This window comes from Megalobrama amblycephala, linkage group LG3 (genome assembly GCF_018812025.1).
Source record: "Megalobrama amblycephala isolate DHTTF-2021 linkage group LG3, ASM1881202v1, whole genome shotgun sequence".
Classification (NCBI taxonomy): Eukaryota; Metazoa; Chordata; class Actinopteri; order Cypriniformes; family Xenocyprididae; genus Megalobrama; species Megalobrama amblycephala.
Genome location: NC_063046.1, coordinates 57,892,584 through 57,904,722, shown reverse-complemented (window position 1 = coordinate 57,904,722; position 12,139 = coordinate 57,892,584). Strand labels below are relative to the sequence as shown.

The 12,139-nt window shown below is 38.6% G+C and overlaps 1 protein-coding gene across 2 annotated transcripts in view; it reads left to right on the top strand.

The window, feature by feature from the left end:
• mmp15b (matrix metallopeptidase 15b) overlaps positions 1-12,139 on the top strand; it is a 43,487-nt gene that overhangs the window by 18,072 nt on the left and 13,276 nt on the right. For both annotated transcript variants that reach the window (XR_007184346.1, XM_048186201.1), the window contains exons 5-6: positions 6,127-6,288; positions 8,342-8,568. Coding sequence is in view for 1 of the 2 variants with exons in the window: in XM_048186201.1 (XP_048042158.1) it covers positions 6,127-6,288; positions 8,342-8,568 (389 nt within the window). In the remaining variant the exon portion in view is untranslated. The remainder of the gene's footprint in view (positions 1-6,126; positions 6,289-8,341; positions 8,569-12,139) is intronic.

Sequence of the window (12,139 nt, the reverse complement as noted above, 5' to 3'; positions counted from 1 at the left end):
AAAATTAATGAAAAGAAATCTATGGGGTATTTTGAGCTGAAACTTAACAGACACATTCGGGGGACACCTTAGACTTGTATTACAACTTGTAAAAACTGGTTCTAGGGCACCGTTAAAGGCATTATTGTGTTAAATGAGAAAAGCATTACATAGACATTACAAAAAGTAGCTTTAGTTAGAAATATTTTATTTGAGTCAACAATTTTTTTTTAAATTCTAGATAATATATTTGTTCATTATTATACATTAGTTCATAAAAGTTCATTATCCTTTTAATTATATCATTTGTAAGTTATGGGATGGCAAACACAGTCCACAAATGGCACCATTTTCATGAAAATCTGCTGCAACTCAGTTTCACAAACCCTCATGAAACAACCATATTCACTCATGAAACAACCATATTCACTTGCTATAGATTCTGTCTAATGATCAAACCAAGTCATTTGCTAAAGAAAAAGTCTGCTGTTGTCAGTGTTCACTCTGTGGTTTGTGCTCTCATTTGCCATTGTGATCGGAGGTTTTCATGGTCCTGTGGAGTCGAGTGACATCATTTGAGACAGATGGGTGACAATGTGAGCAGCATGTTGATGTATCAAGAGTGTCAGAAATGCGTAAAGACTCTTTTGCAACCATGAAATATGTATTGAACAGGTAAAGTGGGGTAAAGAGTAAATGTTTAGGATTTGGAAAAAAATGGAAAAGAAAATTTGTGACATTTGACCATTTGAACCTTTGTATGGAAGGTCAGGAGTTAGAAACCTGAGGCCATATAACAGAAACATTCTAAATTAGAATCTTGTCTGAAATCACCATGGTTACGAAACAGATAAGATCTCATTTAGAACATTGAACTAACTTCTCAGAGGAAAACATAATTGACAATTCTTATTTAACTTATCCATGCACATCATTTTTTTTTTAAATTCATGAGCCTTTGTAATCTTTAAAGGGTTCATATGATGCTTTTTTTTAAAATGTTCATTATTTTGTTTACTGAATGTAATAGAATAGGTTAACATGCTTCAGTGTTCAAAAAACATTATTGCAGTACCTCTATTCCCAGTCTATTTGAAACGTGCAGATTTCTACAAAGCACCTCCTTCTGAAAAGCTCAGAGCGCTCTGATTGGTCAGCTGACCCGGTGCATTGATTTTCCAAACAGCTCAGGAACAGCATTAGAAACATCTTAACCACCGATTCCTAATTTAATCCATTTTCGAAAGGCCAGACAAAGGGCTTTTGCCTTCTCAATGAAACACACAGCATCTCCATGACATGACGACAACACTAATTGACTCTAAGCATCACCTTTTCTCTTTGCATTTGCCATAGGGTGGGCATTATGCTAATATTTCACATTGTGACATACACTTTGGGAGCCTTTTTAAGCAGGTCCGTGTACTCAGCTAATAGACACTATGAGCGTAGTACCTTTGCAGATCTTACACATGCATTAAACACTGAAGGAAAAGGAAAACATTAAAAAGCGTCATGTGAAGCATCATTTAATCAAAATAACTTCTTCTCCCTCTTGCAGTGACATCTCTGACATGTTTACTGGAGTGAGGGCGGGGCAACCTGTCACTCACACAAGATCGGCCAATAGCAAACCTCAACAATCCAATCAATTCCCCATGGGAAAAATCAAGTCCCGCCCTACTTTTTTTTTTTTTCTTGTTCCAGAAGCCGTTTCACCTGGATATACGTCACAAGACTATCACAACTTCATGCCGACTTTAAGATAGAAAGCTGTAATATGCGCCCTGTTTCCTAAAGTAACTTGGAAAAGCCTCTTTGTCTTTTAAATGGGCCAAAGGTTAATCATGGGATGTAGTTTTTCAAACAGTTTAAAGGAATCGTTACATCATGACACATTTGATTAATTGCTGACACACTGTAATACTCACTGAGAGCTCATCATGCAACTTCAAAAGAAATTTTCCAGAGCCTATTTCCATAATTTTGTAATGTCTACAGGATCTTCATTGTTAGCTGCAGTTGAAGTCTCGGTCACCGTGTCACAGCTGTGAGGAGAGATATCTCCTATTGCCCTGAAGTTGCATCTTTTAACCGCCGCGGCCCTCAGACAAGAGCAGCTTTGAATGACGAGTGCGTTTGTCTGTGAAAGCCATCATTGATTGAACCGTCTGAAAGCATTAGGACAGCAGTTCAGTACTTCTCTTATCTGCACGCTTATTAGCCCTAATGATGTTGCCTCTCTGAGGAAAAAACCTTGAACAAGCAACATTAGTATCCGATGACTTCATACAGCCTTGCATAGTTTGGATTGTCTACACTGGCTAATAATGGATACAGTCAGTATTAGGGAAGCAGTCAATCATTTCTCCCCCCCTGAAATCAGGATTTAAGAATCACATAGAGCCATTTACACCCGCAGAGTCACAGATCATTGTGACAGCTGGAAAATGGAGACAGAACATGATTGAAGTCAGTCACAGACTGAGTGCACTGTCATTGCAAGTGTTTCCATAAATCGTGTGCAGATAAATGCAAATGTTCTGCACTGATTCACAAACTCCTTTCATATGAACTGATAAGCCTGCGTGAGAGGAACACTTACTGTGTACTTGTAGTGTCACTTGTAGTGTACTTCAAATCTCAAAAGTCTATTTCTTAACTTGACTTGCAGATAATATAATGAAATAAAAGGCCACTTAAAGAGAGATTACACTTTCTTAAAACACTTAAATATACTTTAAAAAGTGCACTTTGTAATAATCTCAAATTTAAAGATTGCGAATTTAAAGAAGAGCCCTTACTTTTATTTGTAGACTTACAAGTACTTGATTATAATTTTAACTGTAGTGTGTTATTTGATATTACATTAAAAGTTTATATGTTTTAAATGTGCTAAATTGCAACTTCATTATTACAGTTGTGTAATTACAAATGTAAGTACATTCGGCAGTACAGATTAACCATATTTCAAAGACGAAGTAATTATGAAATGCTTAAGTAAAAAAACACTCTAAAGTTCAGCTAATTGCATTTAATATATGCAATATAATGTAAATTAATTGCAATTTAACATTCAGTTATATGCTCAAAAAGTAAAAGTATATTGTTTTAAAGTATATTATTTTCTGTAGGAAGTACTCTTTTTAATGTGTGCTAAAGTACACTTCTTTTTCACAAGGGTAAGAACACAAACAAAGTGCAAATTGGGGCCGTTTTCACAATCTGTTTGACATCAGAGTTTGGTTTGTGTGCTAGAAAGGTGAGATCTGGGGTACATTTATCTAGACGCAGTTTAATGGTGGTATGAAAGAAATCCAGCCTAATTTGTGAACCGATATTGATGACAAACAGTTTGCCTACTATAGTGTAGTAGTGCATTTCCCATTGTTGCCTTGGGTGAGCATGATGAGGAGAGAGGGATCTGTGGGGATCAAACTTGGGTGTGTACCAAAAAGCTAAATGTGAATTAAAGTCAAAATGAAGCATAATTTGCAAACCCATTTTAATTCTGTAAAGTGATGTATTTAGTGATCCCTTAATGAGACAAAAAAGTGCAGGGCAGGACTTGACTGGATTGTTAAAAGTATTCCATACTAGAGTTTGCAGTCAATTTTAGGACTTCTTCCCTTCCTGAAACACTTAATTGGTTGAAACATAAGCAGCTTTGGCCAAAAAGGAAAGTCATTTCAGAGTCATTTTGATGAAAGATTACAAAGACAAACACTTTTCTTTTGAAGAGCATGCACTGATGAACTGTTTATATCAAGATTATGTGTTAAGATAGTCAAGAGAGTCCATTTTGATTTCATGCCACCTTAAAGTCCACATCTTCTCAGCACTAAGCAAGAACTAACAGGGGAAACCCTGTTCCCAACTCAACCTCAATCATTCCACACTATCCTCTTCACTCATACACTCTTAAAAATAAAAATTCCAAAAGGGGATTTTCACAGAACTATCATGCCGTTCCACACCCGTAAAACCTTCGTTAATCTTTGGAACACAAATTAAGATATTTTAGTTGAAATCCGATGGCTCAGTGAGGCCTGCATAGCCAGCAATGACATTTCCTCTCTCAAGATCCATTAATGTACTAAAAACATATTTAAATCGGTTCATGTGAGTTCAGTGGTTCAATATTAATATTATAAAGCGACGAGAATATTTTTGGAGCGCCAAAAAAACAAAATACGACTTATATAGGGATGGCCGATTTCAAAACACTGCTTCAGGAAGCATCGGAGCATAAATGAATAAGTGTATCGAATTATGATTCGGATCGCGTGTCAAACCACCAAACTGCTGAAATCACGTGACTTTGGCGCTCCGAACAGCTGATTCGATACACTGATTCATTTGTGCTCCGATGCTTCCTGAAACAGTGTTTTGAAATCGGCCATCCCTATATAAGTCGTTATTTATTTATTTTTTTTTTTTTGGCGCACCAAAAAAATTCTTGTCACTTTATAATATTAATATTGAACCACTGTACTCATTGTTTTTAGTACATTCATGGATCTTGTGAGAGGAAATGTCATTGCTCCCTATGCAGGCTTCACTGAGCCATCGGATTTCAACTAAAATATCTTAATTTGTGTTCCGAAGATTAACAAAGGTCTTATGGGTGTGGAACGACATGAGGGTGAGTAATAAATGACAGAATTTTCATTTTTGGGTGAACTAACCCTTTGACCATGCTGGTTGCATGTGTGTAGTGATGTCTCCACTCAGGATTGGTCACTTGTCTGTTCCCTGGCTACCAGTTTCTCTCTGTAGTTGGCCAAGCAAGGTATTTGAGCGAAGTAAACACTAGTTTAAAACAGAAATATCTTTTCATCCTTTACATCATGGTCACTATTTACAGTCTATAAACGACTGATACATTTGTATTCCATTCCAAAGTGCTCCATTATCATCCCCACAGTGAAAAATGAAACCACATCCATACAAACTGGGCCGGATTGGCACAGAACAGAATGGTTAAAGGGTTAGTTCACCCAAAAATTAGAATTTTGTCATCATTTACTCACCCTCATGTGGTTCCAAACCCGTAAGACTTTCGTTCTTCTTTGATACACAAATGAAGATATTTTTAATGAAATCTGAGAGATATCTGCCCTTCATTAATAGCTACGCAACTATCACTTTGATGCTTCAAAAAGTTCATAAAGAGATCCTCAAACTAATCCATATGAATTGAGTGGTTTAGTCCAAATTTTCTGAACAGATTGAATTTAGGATTTTATTCACATATAAACATTGATCAGCAAACATAACCAGAAGCTCAACCGAACCTGCTTGATGTGAGAATGAACCTCACTGGTTCTTGCTGAAGCTCAAATGTGATGCGTAACACGAGAATGAACCTCATTGGTTCTTGCTGAAGCTCAATTGTGATGCGTAACATGAGAATGAACCTCATTGGTTCTTGCTGAACCTCAAACGTGCTGCGTAACACACGAGAACGTCAAGCGAACATGCTTGAGCTTCCATTTACCACAACTGTATGTGAATAAAATCCTAAATTAAATCTGTTCAACATAAAAAGCAATCGAGTCTCTTCAGAAAATTTGAACTAAACCGCTCAATTCATATGGATTTGTTTTATGATCTCTTTATGAACTTTTTGAAACGTCAAAGTGGTCATTGCATAGCTGTCAATGGAGGTACAGAAATCACTCAGATTTCATTAAAAAGGTCTTCATTTGTGTTCTGAAGATGAAAGAAAGTCTTAAGGGTTTGGTACAACATGAGGGTGAGTAAATTATTTTGGCTGAACTAACCCTTTAACCAATGAGAATGGTTTGGCCCAACAATGGAAAAGCAGCCATATGTCCCATTTACCCAGCCGACTAAATATAGCTTCACTTATCTACTGCAAGACCAGTGGCGATTTTGTTTAATGTGCGCACTTAACTACTGCAAATGCAATGTTCTGGTTGATACGCAGTATATCATGTGTCCTTATGCCAGAGTGCCCATAAAGTGCAGCTGTGATCTCCCAGAGCGAATGAAGATTAATAAGCTGTTGTATCAGACATTCTTTACTAGTGACCTCAGTAAATCAGCTCTTCTTCTTATTGCTGACCATTAGCTCTCTCTTATACCGCAGCCTGTGATATTTAATATGTGTGTCCCCCCCAGGTAATGATCTGTTCCTGGTAGCCGTACATGAGCTGGGCCATGCCCTCGGACTGGAACACTCCAATAATCCTTTGGCTATTATGGCTCCTTTCTACCAGTGGATGGACACGGAAAACTTTGAGCTGCCTGAGGATGATCTCCGCGGGGTCCAGCAGATTTACGGTAAGTTCTTATTTTGTGGCAAATGGTCTCTGATCAAGTAGGCAGTTTAGAACAAGAGCAAGTGTCTAGTTCTACCTCTTTGGTGTAACAGTTGTGCAACATTTGTTCTGGTCTGGCGCATTTCATTTCCGGATCCCGTTCTCTGTTGTTCTCCTTATCATCTATCACAGAAAGTGTTTATAGACACTATAGATTTACAGTTTAGATTGTGTTTTTTTTTTTGTTTAGTTTCCTGGTTCAGTCTGGACCAGAGTTATTATAAACACGTGTCGTTGTAAAAGTCTTTTTGTTTGTTTACAGCAAGAAGCTTTACTGGTATTCAAGCTTTTGGTGTAAATTTTATAATGTTTGCTTTTTTTTTAGACTGGATTACTTTGCCCTTGACCAGGCCATGTTCCTTTGAAATAGTCTGGTCTTTGTGGACTTAAGTAATGTTTATTTAAGTTTTGCATGAGGGAGTTTCAGCTGTGGGGGAGAAATGCAGGCATCATTCCCACTTTAGAAGAAAGAACTCGTGCTCATGTCATGGCAAATTCATTAATCATTTCACTCATTATTGGTGTTTGTGAAGGCAAGCATCTCTATTATTGTTCCTACTTTAAAAAAAAGAAAGAAAAAAGTTATTTTTTGCATACAGAAAATGAAGCCTAGTTTTAGAACCATTAGGATTTGGTAATGCATTCAGGGTCCATTAATTCTCAGTGGAGTCTCTCTATATTATCGTTACTCATTGCATAAATAAATTACTGTAATACTATAATTTTTTTTTTAAAGACAATTCAAAAAATACTACTATGTTGTATAAAATTCTATAAATAAATATTACAATTAAAATAATATATTTCTTTGTTCAAGTTACCATAATGAGAATTTTAAGGGAAAGTAATTTCCCTTAATTCTTTGTGGCATAGATTCAACAAGTTGCTGGAAACATTCCTCAGAGATTTTGGTCCACATTGTCCAGATTACAATCATGCAGTTGATGCAGATTTGTCGCTACACGTCCATGATGTGAATCTCCTGCTCCACCATTTCCCAAAGCTGCTCTATTGGATTGAGATCTGGTGACTGTGGAGGACATTTGAGTCTAGTGAACTCGCTGTCATGTTCAAGAAACCAATTTGAGATGATTTGAGCTTTGTGAAATGGAGCGTTATCCTGCTGGAAGTAGCCATCAGAAGATGGGAACACCTGTGGTTAAAAAGGAGACGAACATGGTCAGCAACAATACTCAGTTAGGCTGTGGTGTTTAAACGATGGTCATTTGGTACGAAGGGGCTCAAAGTGTGCCAAGAAATTATCCCTCACACCATTACACCACCAGCAGCCTGAACCGTTGATGCGAGGCAGGATGGATCCATGCTTTCATGTTGTTTATGCCAAATTCTGACCCTAACATCTGAATGTTGCAGTAGAAATCGAGACTCATAAGACCAGGCAACTTTTACCAACCTTCTATTGTCCAATGTTGGTGAGCCCATGTGAATTATAGCCTCAGTTTCTTGGTCTTATCTGACAGGAATGGTACCGATGTGTCTTCTGCCTTCTGTAGCTCATCTACTTCAAGATTCGATGTGTTGTGTGTTCAGAGATGCTCTTCTGCAGACCTTGTTTGTAACGAATGGTTATTTGAGTTGCTTTTGTCTTTCTATCAGCTTGAACCAGTCTGGTCATTTTCCTCTGACCTCTGGCATCAACAAGGCATTTTCACCCACAGAACTGCCACTCGCTGGATGTTTTTCACTCACTCTTTTTCAGATCATTCTCTGCTGATCTTATTAGGATTATTACACACAAACATCTCTAGGGTTTACAGTTTCTGAAATACACCAACAACAACGTTCAAAATCACTTAAATCCCCTTTCTTCACCATTCTGATGCTCAGTTTGAACTTCAGAAGATCATCTTGACCATGTCTACATACCTAAATGCATTGAGTTGCTGCCATGTGATCCATTTTATATTTATCATAGACGGAAACTAAGAAGTTGCCACATTATTGTTACAAATTCTGAGGTAATTTGTGTTTGTTTCTTCCACTCTTCCATGTAGGACCACCCAGCAGTTCTCCCACTCAGGCTCTCCCCACTGTGACCCCTCGGCGTCCAGCCCATCCAGATCCCAGGGCACCTCAACCCCCTAAGAACCCTCCCGGAGCGCCCCCTCGCCGGCCGGACAGGCCTCGCACCACTGATCGCCCAGATCACTACGGCCCAAACATCTGTGAGGGCAATTTTGACACAGTCACCATGCTCAGGGGAGAGATGTTTGTCTTTAAGGTGAGCTAAAGACCCTAGCTAAGCTTTTTCTGCATTATGTTAATGAGAATTATATGCCCCAAACATGTTTTTGACAGGCTTTGTACGATTCACTCAGCAGCTGTAGTGCTTTCTGAATCAGAGCAGGTCAAGCGGTGAAACAATAACAGTAACAGTTCCAGGTGAAAGACCTGACACAGAGGAGGAGGCCTGCTGAGGTCGGCCTGCTCTCAATCAGGCTTTGTTAGGCAATGGGCCGTAAAAACCCCAGTGCTGGTCTTTGTTATGGGGCAGAGCTCCATAAAGAGGAAAAGAGCCATGTATCTGGAGTCTGGAGTTGATCAGGAGATGCATTAGATTCATCTGCTCTGTCACTTTTGCTGGAGTTGCGGTTTTGTGGTCATGTCATGTGATTTGCTCCTACATGAAAGAAGCGCTCTCTGTGGCAGAGTATCTTTAATTCTCTCTTTTTTATCTGAAAAACAAAAAACAGACCACGTCATATGATCTTTCACTTTCTGCCATTAGATGAAAAAGCACATTTTGTTTTTTTTCTTGCTATTGGAGAAGTTGAATGAAATGAAAGAATGAAGAGATATTGATACATTGAGATTACTAGGTTATTATAAAAATCCTAATGATGCAATTTGGCAAATATGTCCGTGCCCTGGTTAATGTTTCCATATCCTGGATATCCTGGATACTTGATTAATAAATGCTTTAAAATTTAAATTATTTTTTTTTTAGTACGAGGCAACTAATGTTAATAAATGGCACCTTATTATTAACAATTTTTTTAGATGGGTATTTTTGCGGTGAGCAAAAATTACTTTAATATTATATTTTGTTATTTTAATTTATTATTATTAATACTACAACTACTATTGCTTCTCTAATTATTATTAGAAGTAGTATTAGAGGCACAGGCATTACTGGGCATGCTACACCGTAGTAGAGCTGTTAAAAGTACTGATTCTAAATTTGAAAAATGTGCCAATACCAACTTTTCCCACTAGCATTTGAGCACTGTTGAGCGGATTCTTAAACACCTCTGATTGGCCATTGTGTTCACATGCTCAACAGATATGTCTGTGACATCAAAAACATGTTTCTTTGATGCTCCTCACCGAGCGCTTCACACATGGGAGCATTTGAAAGCAGGCGTCTAGCAGCGGATATATTAGGGATCCGCTGATAGACGCCTGTGATGCGTGTGTATCTGTGTAAGCACTCAGTGAAGAGCAGCACAGATGTCTATTTACAACATGTTTTTAAAGCATTGATCATTGTAGCCAATCACAGACATATCTGAGCACGTGAACACAATGGCCGATCAGAGGTGTTTAAGAGTTGCCAGGGGGAAATGCTGGTATCGTCACATTTTTAAAATTTCAGTACCGAAGTCAGTACTTTTGACAACCCTACACCTTAGCACAGTTTGCTGGAAAATATTTATGCATTTCTTCTTCAGGTGTTACTGTTTAACTGGTGGCAGTAGTCAAGTTATCCATTAGACAACAATCAGATGCCCTTGAGTGAAGTGCAACTCCCCAGTAATCGGTATGTCTCAAAGGCAGGTTCCTGAAACAAGGCCATTCTTCATGTAACACAATACTACAGGTTAACTCATGCAACATTGTGTTCCTCCATGAGAGAACAAGGTGCAGGTGTGTCTGTTTGTGATGAGGTGTTGGGGTTGAGAAGGGTGTAGGGAGAAAGCAGGATAAATTTAGAGCATGTTGGCCGCAGACCCGACTCTGGTTTTAATTTGGGCTTGGTTTGGAACGTTCTGAAGGTCCTGGTGGAGAGCCAGAGTGAGTGTAAGTATACACTGAGTTTATGTACACGTACATGATCGCTATTACTGCAGCTCATACTAAAAGCCCCGATATTCTCAAAATTCTTTTTGGTTTTTCACTTAGGTGGTATACTGTTGACTAACATCACTGCTGAGAGCGACGTTTAGATGAATATGTAAATATATGCTGTGCAAATAACAGAATAAACATACAAGTGGAATGACAGCAGTGAGAAAACAGCAGTCAAGAAATCATCTGATCATAGCAATGTGGATATGTTTGCACCAGCTCTGCAATTCGGCACTCAAGTCAAGTTTATTTATATAGCACTTCGTACAGTAGATTGCTTTAAAGCAAGCAGATTTACTGTGTAAAACATGAAAAAAAAACCTTCAGTTTCTACTATAAAGCATCTCTCCAGTGTGTTCATGTTTTTACAAACCCGATTCCAAAAAAGTTGGGACACTGTACAAATTGTGAATAAAAAAGGAATGCAATAATTTACAAACCTCATAAACTTAGATTTTATTCACAATAGAATATAGATAACATATCAAATGTTGAAAGTGAGACATTTTGAAATGTCATGCCAAATATTGGCTCATTTTGGATTTCATGAGAGCTACACATTCCAAAAAAGTTGGGACAGGTAGCAATAAGAGGCCGGAAAAGTTAAATGTACATATAAGGAACAGCTGGAGGACCAATTTGCAACTTATTAGGTCAATTGGCAACATGATTGGGTATAAAAAGAGCCTCTCAGAGTGGCAGTGTCTCTCAGAAGTCAAGATGGGCAGAGGATCACCAATTCCCCCAATGCTGCGGCGAAAAATAGTGGAGCAATATCAGAAAGAGTTTCTCAGAGAAAAATTGCAAAGAGTTTGAAGTTATCATCATCTACAGTGCATAATATCATCCAAAGATTCAGAGAATCTGGAACAATCTCTGTGCGTAAGGGTCAAGGCCGGAAAACCATACTGGATGCCCGTGATCTTCGGGCCCTTAGACGGCACTGCATCACATACAGGAATGCTACTGTAATGGAAATCACAACATGGGCTCAGGAATACTTCCAGAAAACATTGTCGGTGAACACAATCCACCATGTCATCCGCTGTTGCCGGCTAAAACTCTATAGGTCAAAAAAGAAGCCATATCTAAACATGATCCAGAAGCACAGGCTTTTCTCTGGGCTAAGGCTCATTTAAAATGGACTGTGGCAAAGTGGAAAACTGTTCTGTGGTCAGACGAATCAAAATTTGAAGTTCTTTTTGGAAAACTGGGACGCCATGTCATCCGGATTAAAGAGGACAAGGACAACCCAAGTTGTTATCAGCTCTCAGTTCAGAAGCCTGCATCTCTGATGGTATGGGGTTGCATGAGTGTGTGTGGCATGGGCAGCTTACACATCTGGAAAGGCACCATCAATGCTGAAAGGTATATCCAAGTTCTAGAACAACATATGCTCCCATCCAGATGTCGTCTCTTTCAGGGAAGACCTTGTATTTTCCAACATGACAATCCCATACCACATTCTGCATCAATTACAACATCATGGCTGCATAGAAGAAGGATCCGGGTACTGAAATGGCCAGTCTGCAGTCCAGATCTTTCACCCATAGAAAACATTTGGCGCATCATAAAGAGGAAGATGCGACAAAGAAGACCTAAGACAGTTGAGCAACTAGAAGCCTGTATTAGACAAGAATGGGACAACATTCCTATTCCTAAACTTGAGCAACTTGTCTCCTCAGTCCCCAGACGTTTGCAGACTGTTATAAAAAGAAGAGGGG